We start from the raw sequence: 16,303 nt of genomic DNA on the forward strand, positions 1-16,303 counted from the left end.
AAATACTTTGCCTCAGTTTTAATAAAGGTAATGAGGAATTTGAGGGTAGTGCCAGGGGGGCTAATGGAAATGAGGATATGGAAGTAGAAATGACCACATCCAAGATGGAGGTCAAACTCAAACAGCTTAATGGGACTAAATCAGAGGGCCCAGATAATCTCCATCCAAGAATATTAAAGGAACTGGCACATGAAATTGCAAGCCCAATAGCAAGGATTTTTAATGAATCTGTAAACTCGGGGGTCATACCCTATGACTGAGAATTGCTAATGTAGCACCTATTTTTATGAAAGGGAAAAAATGTGATCCAGGAAACTACAAGCCTGTTAGTTTAACCTCCATTGCATGCAAGGTCTTAGAACAAATTTTGAAAGAGAAAGTAGTTAAGGACATAGAGATAAACATTAACAGGGATAAAATACAACATGTTTTTACAAAAAGTAGATGGTGACAGACCAAATTGATCTTTTTCTTTGAGAAGATAACAGATTTTTTAGACAAAGGAAATGCAGTAGATCTAATCTACCTATATTTCAGTAAGGTATTTAATACAGTTCCATGGGAAATTATTAGTTAAATTGGAGAAGAATGGGATTAATATGAGAATTGAAAGATGGATAAGGAACTGGATAAAGGGGAGACTACAGTGGATCATACTGACAGGTGATCTCTCAGGCTGGAGGGAGGTTACTAGTGGAGTTCCTCAGGGATTGGCCATGGGACCAATCTTATTTAACATTTTTATTAATAACCTCAGCACAAAAAGTGGGAGTGTGCTAATAAAATCTGCAGATGACACAAAGTTGGGAGGTACTGCCAGTACGGAAGAGGATCAGAATATTACACAAGAAGATCGGGACGACCTTGAAAGCTGGAGTAATACAAATTAGATGAAATTTATTAGTGCAAGGTCATGCACTTACAGACAAATAACAAGAATTTTTGCTGTAAGCTGGGGATTTATCAGTTGGAAGCAACAGAGGAGAAGAAAGACCTGGGTGTATTGGTTGAACACAGGATGAGCTGCCAATGTGATGCATCAGTGAAAAAAAGCTAATGCAGTCCTAGGATGCATCAGTAGAGATTATACAAGGCACTGGTGAGACCTCATCTGGAACACTATGTGAAATTCTGGTCTCCCATGTTTAAGAAAGATTAATTCAAATTGGAACAGGTGCAGAGAAGGGACACTAGGATGATCTGAGGAATGGAAAACCTGCCTTATGAGAGGAGACTCAAAGAGCTTGGCTTGTTTAGCCTAATGAAAAAAAGTCTTTCTTTGCAGCATGGGGCACGCAGATCACTTGCAGGTTTCAACTAGTGTAAATGGTGGATTCTCTGTAATTTGAAGGCTTTAAATCATGATTTAAGGACTTCAGTAATTCAGCCAGAGGTCATGGGTCTATTACAGGAGTGGGTGGGTGAGGTTCCATGGCCTGCAATGTTCAGGAGGTCAGAGCAGATGATCATGATGGTCCCTTCTGGCCTTAAAGTCTATCAGCCCATCAGAAGGCAGGTCCTGATTCAGCTTACACTGTCTTGGGGACCTGATGAACCTGAAGTAAATGGTGGATTCTCTGTAACTTGAAGTCTTTAAATCATGATATGAGGACATGATATGAGTAACTGAGCCAGAGGTTAGGGGTATATTACAGGAGTGGATGGATGAGGTTCTATGGCCTGCATTGTGCAAGAGGTCTGAACAAATGATCATGATGGTGTCTTCTGGCCTTAAAGTCGATGAGACTGTTGGGTATTCTGGATGACTCTCTCTCACTGTCTTCTGTCAGAGCTGTTCCATTTTGTGTATCTGAAGATGGGATTTGAACCTAGGTCTCCCATATCCTAGAGCAGTGCCCTAACCAGTGGGATATAAAGTCAGTCTCACGCGCTTTCTCTCGCGCTCTGTACTAATGAATATTTAATACAAAGTGGAACCCCAATGGGCTATTCTGGGTTGGTGTTACTCACTCTCACCAAAATTTCAAAAAGGTCACGGTTTTGTCTGGTATATAATGGGAAAATATTTGAAATTTTCACGAGGCAAGAAAACAGTTTCCTGCCTAGCTCTAGTTATTAGATTTTGGTGAGATTTATAAAACAAGCCCAACTTGAAGAAAGTCAATTCAGCAAGTCTAAAGTTATGTTTGAAGTCTGCACTTGAATCCTGATAAGTTATTGAAAGCCTACAATTTGAGACAGCATAAATTTGGGATGGCCTAGAATTGGAGGCAGTTTTCTTAAGGAGCAGAAAAATATAAAAGGCTTAGAAAATTACAAGTCCTGGAAGATAAATAGTTCATTTCCGTTTTTGTATTTATACTCTTAACCCCTCACCCGCCCCGCAATTTGTATCATGTTATTTTCAGGGTTATGGCCCTTCAACAACACCTCGTTGGAGTGTTGACAGAGTTGTATGCTTATTCTGGGTCCGGTCACTTAAGTGGGGGCACTCAATAGCACTCTGAAGGGGCTGGATTCTCAGCCCTCCAGCCAAGTTCCTTAGGATGTTTACCCCTTTCGAGGTCCCAGGGAATAAACAACTTAGGAGTAGCAACATAAATGAAGGAAAAGGGACTATACAGACAGTCCCAGCCAGGCCATTGGCCTCTCCTCCTTCAAGGGGCCTTGGATGGTGTACAATCCAGCTCCAGGTCCACTGGTTCACTTACAGTTGAAGGAATACGATACAGCCTCCTTTGCCTCAGGTGACTTGGGCCTTCTTTTCAGCAAGGGTGTAGGCTCTGCTCTCTGCCAGGCTCTGCTCTCTGCCCTGGGAGCTAGCAAGTTGAGCATTCAGTTCTCCTCTCAGAGCTGCTCCTCCTCCTCCTCCATTCTTGACGTGACTCACAAGTGTGGACCACTCCAAAGCAGAGCATCTCCTTAACCCCTTCCTGTCTGGTGTGGGCTTTACATACCTTGTCACAGTTACACATTTGTATTTAAGAAATAACACATTGTGATATTGAGAGCCCATATCTGAAAATATATGCACAAAGGGAATACAGTTAAGGTTAATTATTTAGCCTTAACTTTTGAAATTCTCTGACTTTTGAGTAATTTGTTTATTAACCTGAATCATCCATTAAGGCTAGTTTGCATGCACGGAATATATGTATTTAGGGGTACCAGATGTGCTATTTCCACAATGAAGAACAGTCTTTTGCTGTTGTAAGAATACTGAACACTGTTTTGGTTTTCTTTTGTTTTTTTTTACAATTCCAGGATCCTTCTAGCCTCTTTAATAGGTCACTTCCCATAAGGTATATGTATATATGAATGCAGATTTTTTTTAAAGTATACTTTTATTTAAAAGTATCCCTTCCATAGACACTGCCATTTAGCCTCTGACTGCCCAAAGCTGGGAGTGGATTACTCGATAATTGCCTGTTCTGTCTCTCTGAAGCACCTGGCATTGGCCACTGTTGGAAGACACAATTCTGAGCTAGATGCACCATTGGTTTGACCCAGTACAGTCATTCTTATGTTGTTATTTTCAATGGTGTACAATGCTTCTGATCTTCTGGAGGCAGAGCCAATAGTTTCATGTTGGTATCCTTCTTGCTGCTAGTGTAGTGAGAGAAGATTAAGTCTCACTCATAGCTACTGGAAACCAGCTGTAAGTGGCTCCAAGCCAGGAAAAGCTCTGTGTAGTGACGAAGAAAAGAGGTTTCTTAATGGCTCACAATAGGTATTAAAATTTCTCATTCTTTCGGTATTATGTTTCTCCCCCCTGCAAATTCTTGCAGAATTCTCAAGCCACCAATGTGGACTAGTAAAGCTTGCTGAGCCTATGGGACACTTTGTAAATCCTCTCCTTAATACAATCTAGAAAGGACAGCAAAACCATTCCAAGAGAAGTCAGATTGGATTGTATGTGGACATAAAGGGTTTGTAAAGGACAGGGGTCTGTAATGTAAGCTAAAAGGAAACAATAAAACTTCAGAAATGGCACGCTAACTCTAGAGCTACAACAAAGGAACTATCTTCAGTCGTAAGAGAGCGAGCAGTATGGGAAGAAAGACTATTTTTAATTTGTCTACCTTGCTCCAGTATTTTATAGCAAATGAGTAAATAAAGTATTAAGTAGCTATCATTATGACTGTACCATGCTAAATAACATGAAAACATCTTTATAAAACAGCATTCTGAACCTAACATGTTAATGGTGCCTAATGAACCAAAACCAGTGGAAATCCCTTTGGATAGCCAACATATAAAGAAAGTTATTAATTAGGTTGCAGTTGTTTCCGAACAAGCCTTTCATTCAACATAGTGGCGGTAAACAAAACCAGATCCATCAGTCTTTGTGGGGAAGTATTCACCAGTGAAGGAATACTTAATGATTACACCTTAAGCACTTGCAGTTACATAACTTATTATGACAATGTTTACGAAGTGACTAGCAAGCAGTAAACTATAATCTCTCAATTCATAGCCTAATGTTTATGATGTCCAGAACACCAATAGGCACAGATGCTTCATTTCTGTACACACCACACAACCATTACAATCCTTGACTATTGGTTTAAAATGTGTTTATGGTGTCCAAAAGGAAAAAATACCTAGTGAGAATAAAAACACTCCCTATTTCAGCTTTTATGAGAGAAAAAGTTTAATAAAGATGGTTTTATTAATATCATCCTCATCTGGCAGGAGGATGTATGTCAGTGTTCAGCTCTGTAAAGGAGCCAAATCTTTAACCTTCAAAGTTGGTGTAGGAAAAGTTATCAGAGGCTGGGATGAAGCTCTGTTGACAATGACTGAAGGGGAGAAGGCTCATCTGGAAATTGAACTTGAATGGGCTTATGGGAAGAAAGGGCAGCCTGATGCCAAGATTCCTCCAAATGCAAAGCTCTTTTCTGAAGTTGAATTGGTAGATATTGATTGATATGAAGACCCTTCTGTTCAACCATAAGTGTGACCTCTTGTGTCATTTCTACTGTTGCTTTTTGTGATGTAAGTGCCCACAAAGGCCCTCATCTTACAATGAATAACACATGGGTGGATAGCTGTGCCCATGCAGAGTTGCATTAACTTGACTGAAGCTCTGTACAAGAGTAGCATAATCAGAACCTAAGAAATGAGTTGAGATGACAGATCCACACCTAGTAAACCATTAAATAACTGGCAGTTGCTTTCATTGACTACTATCAAGCTAGTTTCAAACCAATCAATAAGAGATTAAAGGCTCCATATCTTTTGGCCCAGATCAATCTCAAACCAAGAACTATTGACACAGTGCAGCCAAGAGGACACGAGCACCATCTTTGCCAGGAGGCGTGGGAGATGGATTGGATTGGCCATGTGCTTCAGGTGGAAACTGATTCCATCACCAGAGTAGCAATAAGATGGACACCTGAAAGCAAGCAAAAATGAGGCCGCCCCAAAACAACATGGCAAAAAGCAGTGGAAGCCAAGCTGAAAAACCTGGGGCACAGCTGGGGGACCATTGAAAAACTTGCCAGAAACAGACAGGAGTGAGGAGCTTCGTTGCTTCCAGAGGCGTAAAGGGAACATGATGATGATAATGATGATGATCCATTCCATTCTCTTAACATCGTGTTGACCTCCATCTTGATGTATCCAGATGTATCTATATCCAGTTTTCAAGTTTCTTATAGTAAGATAGCGCAAATGACTGAAGAAACATGGGGAGCAAATAACAAACCGAGATACAATTTACATAGATATTCAATGGGAGGAAATAATCTGGAAAGCAGTACTCCTGATAGAGGGCTAGAAGACTCAGAGCGGAACAAGGGACCAAATTAGACACAAGTCTGCAATACAATATGGGAGCAAAATAGGCCAATACAAATTTAGGCTGCTCAGACACAATGACGGGTCAGGGAAGCAACGGTCCTTCTTTATATAGCTCTGAGACAACTGCACATGAAATATTGTTTGCAGCTCCATACAAATCAATGCCAGAAAGATCCTTACAAATTGGAGGAAGTTCAGAGAACAGAAACAACAGTGATTAATAATTAGGAATTTGGAGGGACTTACTTACAAGGAAAGACTTAAATGTCTCACTTGAGTATTCATAGTTTGGTTTGGTGACTATAAAAGAGGAGATACAAATATCTGAATGCTGCAGAAGACTTCAAGGAGGAAAAGTTATATCAGGATGGTACAAGGCAGTATTCATACTATAATGTGATGAAATTAAGAAAATATATAAAATATCAATACAACTCTTCTCATATTCCTGTTGAATAGTCTCTCAAGGGAAGTGGTGGAAACCCCACCACCACATGGGACATTTATTTGGGGAAATACTAATTCATGTACTGTAGGCAGGGCCACTTGCATGCAATGGCTGTGGAATTAAATTCTTGTTACAAAATTAATCTCCAGAATCTGTTCCTGTATAAGACACATTATGTTATTAGCCCTTATGTTCATGAAGATAACCTTGAAGAAGTTAACTGAGCGTAAACCAATGCAGTAATACCAGCCTGACCCTGCAGACAACTTGAAACAATAACCCCAAGAGCTGGGAATTGTTTAGTTCATCTCAATCAGGGTCCACAATTCTATAGACACAGAATTTGGCATATTCCAAAATAGTCAGCATTTTTGCTGTATAAGTCAGCGTTTTACTAAAGCCAGGTGCCTGACATTTTATGTCTCCCAGGCCTTTGAAGCCCTTCCTGCAACCTTCGAGCCTGGGAGCCTAAAATGTCCAGTTTGCACCCAGGAAGCAAGATTGTGGGGGCTTGGGGCAGAGATAAGGGTGATGGAGGGAGACCAGGTACCAGAAGTACAGGCTGGGAAGTGGGGTTGTTTGGAGAACAGCAAAGCAACTGAGCACTGGGAAGCTGAGGAAAGGAGTTGCTAAAGCTATCGACAAGCTCCCTCTTTCCCCTGGAACACAGAGGAGGAAGAATTTTCTGAGCCAGGCTAAACAACATTGTAGGAGCCACGGCCCAGGGACTGCAGCCAGGTTGCCGGGAGAGCACAGCAAAAATATCCCCTCTTGAAAAATAATCAACGGATTGCACTTCACTGAGTCTTTTTCAGCTATGAGCTGAGGGGGAGCAGAAGATGGCAATGAAAGGTATTTAATAAATGCATATGTCTGCAGAGTACATGGGACCCTGACTTTAGAGTACAATGCTGAATCAGCAGAGAGAGGGACTGGGTGATCGAGTAGGTCTTTTCCCATCCCTATCTTCTATGAGCTGCTAGTCATGGTAGTTGTCTGGGTTCCCTCCCCACCCTGAACTCTAGGGTACAGATGTGGGGACCCGCATGAAAGACCCCCTAAGCTTATTTCTACCAGCTTAGGGTAAAACTTCCCCAAGGCACAAACTCTTTGTCCTACGAGGGTACACTGCCACCACCAAGTGACTTAACAAAGCATCAGGGAAAGGACCACTTGGAGTTCTTATTCCCCCAAAATATCCCCCCAAACCCTTATACCCCCTTTCCTGGGGAGGCTTAAGAATAATATCGTAACCAATTGGTTACAACGTGATCACATACCCAAAGCCCTGGGTCTTAGGACCATAGAGAAATCAGTCAGGTTCTTAAAAGAAGGATATTATTTTAAAAAAAGGTAAAAATCACCTCTGTAAAATCAGGATGGAAAATAACTTTACAGGGTAACAAAAGATTGAAAAACACAGCAGAACTTCCATTAGGCTTAGTTTCAAAGTTACAAAAAACAGGAATAAACCTCCCTCCAGCAAAGGAAAAATTCACAAGCAGAACAAAAGATAATCTAACACGCCTTGCCTGGCTTTTACTTACAATTTTTGTAATATGAGAGACTTTTAGGATGGTTTAAAGGAGGCGAAGGAGTTTTCTGACCTGATGCTTCTCTGCTTTCCAAGAGAACACTCACATCAAAGCCTTTCCCCCCACAACACCCTTCAAGATTTGAAAGTATTTTCTTTCCCCATTGGTCCTTTTGGTCAGGTGCCAACCAGGTTATTTGAGCTTCTTAACCCCTTACAGGTAAGGAGGAATTCTAGGCTATCCTTAGCTGTATGGTTATGACAGTAATATTTAGAGGGAACTTGAACCAATGCTGTTAACTTTCTTACCATAATCTTGTCACTGTCGATAATGGTGTTTAACCTGTGTGCAATGGTCAGCACAGTGCACTGGGCAAACTTTTCACGAATTGTCTTTTGAATTAACTCATCCGTTCTGAAACACAGGAAGAGCAGTGGAAATGGAAGTGAGAGATCTACATGAACAACGATCTGACTGCAGAGAAGTTCTATGATTGTATTGTAGATAACTGTAATATCATTCAATCCATAACCAACAGGTTTTCTGTCCTCTTCTCAGAGACCAATCCTTGCTATTCTCTCTGCTGCTATTCAAGAGGGCCCTGACAATCTCTTAGTCACTTGGGAGACAGAAGCCCAGGGGAGACAAAGGGTCCCACTCTCTGAAGCAGTTGTGAGGATAGGTTATGTACACCCCTCCTCTCCAATTATTCTAGATAGAGGGGTGGTTGGGGATGGTCTATATAGAAGAGAGGGAGAAACATTTTTTTTTTAAAAGGACAGTCATTAAGCTCAGAACCATTTTTACTGAGGGGGCACTAGGGGAGCACAAGGAGTTATAGCTTAATAAGAAATTCTGAAAACAATTAAAAATAAAGTTTAAACGATTTGGAACTTTCAAGTTGTGCCCAAGTTGTCAGCCTTTGTAGCCACACGATCTTACCATCATCCTTGTCCTCCCTTTCTTCCTATTGTTTGTTGCACTCTCTTGTTGAATCTTTTATTAGTAAGTTCTTCAGGGCAGATGCCATGTTTGCTTATATTCTGGACAGAATCTAACACAATGGGGCCTTGATCCCTAATAATAAACCAATGGTTGCATGTATGTGCAGTTTCAAAAAGTTCTGAAAGTGAGGCTGCCAAAAGAAGAGTTAACTATATTAATTAGAAAAAAGTGGGGGCCCATACTTAAAACAGCACAGGTTACAAAATAATATAGAACCTATCACTGATAGGTACTGAGACAGATTCACCCCAAGGTTATTCAGATTCTGGAGGAGAGTCTGCTGGAGGGAAGGGGAAAAAGGAGGTTGTGGTGATTGAAAGCAGCTGCAACTTCACCTTCAACAAGGGAGGGAAGAAAGCAAGCACAGCCTCAAAAAATGCCCCTCCTAAATTTAACTGGAAAATGGGTATAGCCAGCGAGCCTGGGGTGACTGAGCGCAAATGCTATTTCCAATGTGAATTACAACTACCCACTCAGTGGAAAACTGAGGCAAAGTAGCAGTGGCTCTGCCATTCCGCAGGGAGAATTCGCACTGGGAGCAGGCACCTCTGTGGGCCAGCTTCACTATAGCCCTGATCCTTCACATATGTTTGAAAACAAAAACCTCATCTGAATGTTAATCAAATAATGGTAGCTGACAAAGAAACCCAACCCTATTTTAATTAAACTTCATGCAGACAAATTTATCTGGGGGTGAAAAAGGGATGTAAACTCTCCAGAAAGTTTCACAAGTCTCAATTATTGGAGATTTTCCAAGATATAATGCTGGAAATAAAGTGATTCATATAATTTCCACTTCTGATGCCGAGGGTTTCATGTGCAACTTTTAAGAATCATTTAACTACTACAGAATTATTTTATTCATGGGGATAAAAATTCCAAATTCATGACCACGAAGAAAAGCTAAAATTGTGCTAAATTTCCATCAGTCATCATGTGAAATACTTAGACCACCAGGCTTAGGTAAACTTTCATATTGTGACGGCTATAGAAAAGTAGTGGGAGACAGATATATTAGCCCCAGGCTAAACAAATCCCTGTTACCAGAATAAGTAAATGGCAGCTGCTCCAGGTCAATTAAGACATCTGGGGCCAATTAAGATCTTTCCAGAAGGCAGGGAAGATAGCTAGGTTGATTGGGTCACCTGAAGCCAATTAGGGGCTGTCTGAAACTAGTTAAAAGCCTCCCAGTTAGTCAGTTGCGCATGAGTCTCAGGAGCTATAGGAGGAAGCCGCGCTGTTTGAGGAACTGAGCAGTACAAACCATTTCAGGCGCAAGGAAGGAGGCCCTGAGGTAAGGGTGACGTAGATATTGAGGAAGTGGGGGCTACTGTGGGGAAGTGTCCCAGGGAATTGTACGAGTCCTATTTTCAAAAAGTCAGCTACCCTAGCTGCTACCATTAGGGTCCCTGGGCTGGAGCCTGGAGTAGAGGGTGGGCCCAGGTTCCCTCCCCCACAACTCCCTGATTAATCACTGAGACTGGGAGACAACAGAGACTGTGCTTGGGAGGGTTGCTTCCCCCCACCTTCCTTGCTGGCTTATGATGCAAATGGCTCAGTAGGCTGTGACCCTTGCCCCTAGAGAAAGAAGGGCTCACAGTGAGCCTCTGAGGCTAGCAAAATCTTCCAGGAAGTGAAAGACCCACGGAGACAAGGACAGAGTCACAATATTTAGACCATTTACTATTTGATAATAGATTGCAGTATTTCCTGATGGGCATCCTATTAGGTTGTACTGCTTAAAAGTCCACCACCATAGCTACGCCCAAGAGGTTAAGAAAAAGGTAGTAAAGACTGCAGTGTAAACCAACTCAAAGAAGAAACTCCAAGTTAAAGTTGATACCTCTTCAATCATTTGTATTGTAATGCTTACGGTTGCTATTAGTAAACATTTACTTTATTGCAATATATCTGCAGCACATGTCAAGTAAGATAATTTAAATGGATAGTGCAAATAAAAAAAATAAAGATGTCAAAATGGGGAGGATGAATAAGAGGATATGAAATTTCCATTGGTCTGATTAAATCACAGATATTATCTCTTTTTAGCCAAAAATAAGCTAGAAGCCCAAAATCTATAGAGAACGAAAGGCACTTTCTCTAAAGATTTTAGAAATGAAATGCATGCTTCACTGCAAAGCTTCTCTGCTGGCACCACTTCTCTCCCAGGAAGAGGTTACAAAAATGAGTCATGGGCAGATACCACAGTGGAAGGATGAATTTACGGTTCTGGACTCCACGGAAATCTGGAAGAAGTCTATTAATTGCTAATGCTAGGTGTTTTATTTTTTTAAATACAAGTGAAAATAAAATAGCCTGTTTCTTCTGTGGAAAGAGGAATGCCACCTTGCTATCGGCAGTATAAGAACTGACAATGATACTTTGCTTCCAGAATTATGGACTTACTATAGGTAAACCAGGTACAGTTAACTGCAGTTGGGAGGGTTTCATTGACACAGCCCTTACATTTTTGAAGTTTGGCATTCTGATACAGAAGGGTAACTTCCCCCAGCACTGGACCATTACACATCTTACCAATCTCTCACACAGTACTAAAACAGTTTGGCAATATGCAGCACTGCAGTGATGGAAGTAACTGTGTATTATGTATAGAATGACTGACTTCTTTGGGGAAATCAAAGATTTGTACTACCTCCTCAGAAACGGCCACAAAATCTGTTCATTTTGCATGTGGCAATATGTTCACAACTCCTCAGTCAGCTTTTCTCTCTCTGCTAGCACCCAAATTTAATCTTCCTCAGGAAAACTACAATCATTGCCACTCGAAAGTGACCTACAGTGAGCAAATCAAAAACCAAACAGGCCCCAATCCCGCAAGCTGATCCTCACAGGAGGTCCACCTGCACTGATCATCTTGCATGATTAAAGCATTACTCTCCTTTGCCACGATGCCTACAAAAAGCTTGACAACAATCAGGCTGCTGGTGTGCAGAGAACTCTGCCCATCTTGCTGACCAATACTGTCTCCTTGTTTCTTTGTACTCTGCCGTCTGTCTATCTCCATCTGTTCTCTAATCTTATACACAGATTGTGAGCCGCTTGGAACGGGGACCGTTTGTACACTGCTTAGCTCAATGGAGTCCTGTTCCATAACTAGACCTCCTACATGCTGTGGTAATTCAAATAAATAATAATATTAAGTATAGCACGCTGGAATACTACAGGCAAGATTTCTCACTAATGCTGTTCAGATCCTTTTTACATCCAGAACTGATTATTATAACTCCTTTTATACTGGAATATCAAAGCAACTCTACTGATTGCAGCTAGTGCAAAAAAATGACTGAATGACCAGTCATGAACAAATAGCATCAATTCTTTGACCAATGAGTGAACTACAATTTGCTTTATACACACATGATGTATAAAATAGTAAATGCACCTATTTGAAGGACTTGCTGTTTTATTGTCCTTGGATTTTCTCAAATCATAGTTTGGTGGAACTATCTGTTCAGCTCAAACTGATGCAGCATATTTGCAGAGTTTTCAAAAAATACGGTCTCTTTTAGTGATTCCCACCAGTATTCAAAAGAGCTTGAAAGACTACTTTATTTTGTAGTTCCTATGATATTTGAAGATCTCTTAGGATTTTGATTCTATTTATCTGTAACCCACTGTGTGTACTGAATAGCATCCCGAGCATTTGGAAGGAATGAAAACTAATAAATATTATTTGTTATTTGTCACAGTTATTTTTCCTTGCTCGTCTTTGTCACTATGTGCACAGGATACCCTTCCTGGATCAACAGACCTCAACACTATGCCTAACTTTTTCATCATGAGGTCCCTCATCTTTGTGGGATCGTGGTGGCCTAAGAATCTTTCCATTCTGTGAAGTCTTTCAAGAGTTTATCTTTTGTTTGCAGTGTAGCTGTGTCGGTCCTAAGATACTAGAGAGACACCAACAGAAGTTAGTCCAATAAAAGATATTGCCTCATCCATTCTGTCTCTCTAAGAGGTTATCCTGACAGTTGTGATCTGCATTTCCAAAAGGAGTCTTTTATCCATGGCTGCTGTAGGGTAAATAGCTTTGAATGTTAATTTACACACAGAAATCAAGGATATTTTTCTCCTTCCAGAGACAGAACCTGTATCTATCCCCTCTTAGGATGCATTCAGGGGAGCTTTCATGATCGAACCCCGTAAGCTATATACCGTGTTTGGTTTGCCTGCTCTGATTAGGCATTAGTGATGCCGTCAGCGTTCATGAGAACACAAACCCCAGCACGGGCTGCACAAGATATGAAGCTTTTCAGTTCACCTCTGTGTACGCCAACCATGTACAAACAGGATAATTCATTTTACTATGGCCTCTGGTGTTTTACCTTGGGTCCACATTTGCTGTTGCTTCGTCAATAATCAGAATTTGATTTTTTTTGAGAATTGCCCTGGCAAGGCACACGAGCTGTCTCTGACCGACGCTAAAATTAGATCCAGATTCTGCCAACTGTGTCTCCATTTTATCAGGAAGTTCTTCCACAGCCTCCTTCAGTTGAACCTGTAGGTATGCCAACGTACTGTAAGATGAGTAACTCACTTCTAAACAAAATATGGTTGTTGTGATTAGGTTGCCTATTTTTTGTTATGCTTTACACAACAATAAGCATGTAAGATTTACCTTTCATACTCATATACATACACTATGTAATTCAATTCTAGAGTTAAGTCTAAAACTGTTTAAAAATCTATTTTTAATTAAATCAAAATATATCAAACCTGCATCCCGAATGATAAAAAAAAATATTAATGCAAGATCCAGCAGGTCAATGTTATATACAGAGACATTTATATACATTTATACACCCCACAATTGTTTTCCTTTCTTCTTTCGGCCATATCCTTACGTAATCCAACAAACCAGCTCAAACCTAATATGTATAAACACTATGAATAATGTTATTTTATATGTAAACATTAGATACAAATGATCAGATATTTGGAATTACCTCTTCCAAGACATTCCACAGCTCTTCATCAGTGTATTCATTGAAAGGATCCAAGTTTTTTCTCATCGTTCCAGTGAACAGAATGGGCTCCTACAAACCAATGAAACATTACATTTTACTTTTTATATACACTTAGTTTTCATACTGCAATACAGAATTTAAACACAGTAAAGCTGAGTTGAAGCATGCATGGTACATACATGTAGTACAACAACAAATTATCCCTAGTGCAAGACAAGGGAAAAAACTGTTGTGATTCTTTTTATATCAGAGAAGTAATAAAAGAAAAGAAAACTCAGAGGTGTATTAGGAGCATGTGGAAGAAAAAAATAAGACAAATGCATAACAAGCCTGCATGAAGATATTTTAATAAAACAGATGAAACAAATACAGGTATTTTGACAAAATCGATATATATCCAACAATTTATTCTGTCTGTACTTGAACTGGCTTATCTGTGCTACTCTTGACACCACAACACTTTATAGTATATTTATAAGCTAGGCAATTAAATCCACTGACACTGTTAGCGGAAACAAGCGACAACAAGAAGATCAACTCAACGCACTAACGTTCCTAGGATACTTGGGTGCTTTTGAAACTGTGCTCCCTAACTATATAAGGCACAGGCAGAGGAGAAGACTCAAGTGGCTCAAGAGGTAGAATACAAGGTGTTGGGATTTTTGTTTTATTTCAGTTTGGAGAAACTCTCCAAGTTTAACATTAAAGAATCTGAAAGATAAATAGATTTCACAACTTTTCTGCAACATTTACGTCTACACATGTATCTGTCAATGATGGTTAATACTAATATTTGTACTTCAGTAGCACCAAGAGAGAATTTGGGCACCTCTAGGCAAACACATGGCAAGGCATAATCACTGCCCCAGAGAGTTTACACTCTAATTTCAAACAAGACTCAACCCATTGAGTGTGACAAACCAAGGGAGAGAACAGGATAGCGAGACAAGGGTGGCAAAGAAAACAACATGCAGTTACACAGGCTAGACACATGCCTGAGATGATGGTTCCAAATCATCTGAATTTTCTTTTTAACCTAGTCATGGCTGACTGATTTCTTGTAGGTGTCACAGCAGAAGTATGGATTAGTTCAGGGAGGGAATTCCATGTTACAGACAATGTGGAAAAAAGTCTGGAGATATTTGTAGGAGAAGCAGACAAATGGGCATTAAAGGACGACATAATTGGCAGAGCACAGAGTATGGGGATGATAAGAATGAGCAAATGACTAAGGAAGGAAGAGTTGTAAAGAGTCTTGAGGGGAGGTTAAGAAGCTTGAATTTGATACAGTGAAATACAATGAGCCAGTGGAGGGAATCAAAAAGAGTGAGAAGGAGGAGGATTATGGCCTATTCTCCCAGCTGGGGCAATAGGAATCCCTCAGATCTGCTGCTGGCATCCTAATGCTCCCTCTGAAGACAGCCAAGATATACTATTAGTCTGTTCTATGGAGGGACTAAACATACCCTGGGTTAGGGCTGCTACCACTGCACAGACCTCAGGCAGGAATGTGATGACATCTTTGGTTCCTGAATTTACTAAAATGTTGTAGCTTGTTTTCTAAAACATTTTTCCCTTGTAAAAGTGTCCCTATTCCTTCATTCATTATATAGGGAAAAGGCAGCCTCTGATCTGCAGTCTGAGGACTGATCACCTTTCTGCTCTTGGGTTTCAGTTGTGGCCACCCCACTTTTCTGCCTATGGAGTTACTGAGCAAATGGGGTTCAATACCCCTCCCCCATCTTGTTTTGATTGTCATGTTCTAGCAGCCCTCATCAGTTGATGAGCTGGGACTGGAATCCTGTGACGGGGACACATACCTGCTAGATTTTCATTCTTCCTTTTTTTACTGTGTGGGTGTGTAAAATCACTGTTAAGGCTCTGGTGGGATAGCTGTGCTCTTTTTGCTCCTTGGGATAGAGACAGCTTTTGCAAAGAAGTAGTCACCCTCTGGATCCTCATCCAAGAGAAGAAATGCCTAGGGTATCCCTCTAAAATTCCCTGCCCTCATCTTGAGAGGAAGGGAAGCTGGAAGGGATGCCTGCCCCTTGCCTAATGAGAAGTGTCCTATTTAAAGACTTGTGGCAGGACTCATCTAGGTGGAACTATTACTGGTTGGAGAGGGGTTGGGTTTGATAGATTTACTCCTGGAGCAGGCATTGGGTGCCTGGACTCTTCCTCCTGTGAGCCGATCAGGTTATTCCTTTCTTTCTGTGTTCTCTCTCTCAGTGTGGAATATATTGTGGCTTGATGGGAGGCAGACCCTCTCAAACTAGTCCAACTCAGAGCCTCTCCCCTAGGCAGAGCAAGGGTCCACAAACTGTGGACAGGCATGGCAAAGCTCTCCTGAGCTGCTAAACAGAACTGCCTCATTAGATGAACACTGCTTGGTCTCTGGTTGGTGTCTTCTGGACAGTTCTACCATGAAGAGAAGAGGCAGAGGGACCTGTCAGGGGGGCACTACACTGGAAGACCCAGAAGGCAAAGATCTCCATGCTGCTCTGAAGGGGAGAAGAGGCATGAGAGAGTGAAAAGACCAGGAAATAAGTTTGTTCCTACCC

At 40.9% G+C, this 16,303-nt stretch overlaps 1 protein-coding gene across 1 annotated transcript in view; it reads right to left on the reverse strand.

The window, feature by feature from the left end:
- ABCC4 (ATP binding cassette subfamily C member 4 (PEL blood group)) overlaps nt 1–16,303 on the reverse strand; it is a 200,201-nt gene that overhangs the window by 26,696 nt on the left and 157,202 nt on the right. Inside the window, exons 27-29 of the mRNA XM_077807040.1 lie at nt 13,722–13,811; nt 13,101–13,273; nt 8,058–8,163 (exon numbers count right to left, since the gene is read on the reverse strand). Of these exons, the coding sequence (XP_077663166.1) occupies nt 8,058–8,163; nt 13,101–13,273; nt 13,722–13,811 (369 nt within the window). The remainder of the gene's footprint in view (nt 1–8,057; nt 8,164–13,100; nt 13,274–13,721; nt 13,812–16,303) is intronic.

Source organism: Eretmochelys imbricata, chromosome 1 (genome assembly GCF_965152235.1).
Source record: "Eretmochelys imbricata isolate rEreImb1 chromosome 1, rEreImb1.hap1, whole genome shotgun sequence".
NCBI classification, from domain to species: Eukaryota; Metazoa; Chordata; order Testudines; family Cheloniidae; genus Eretmochelys; species Eretmochelys imbricata.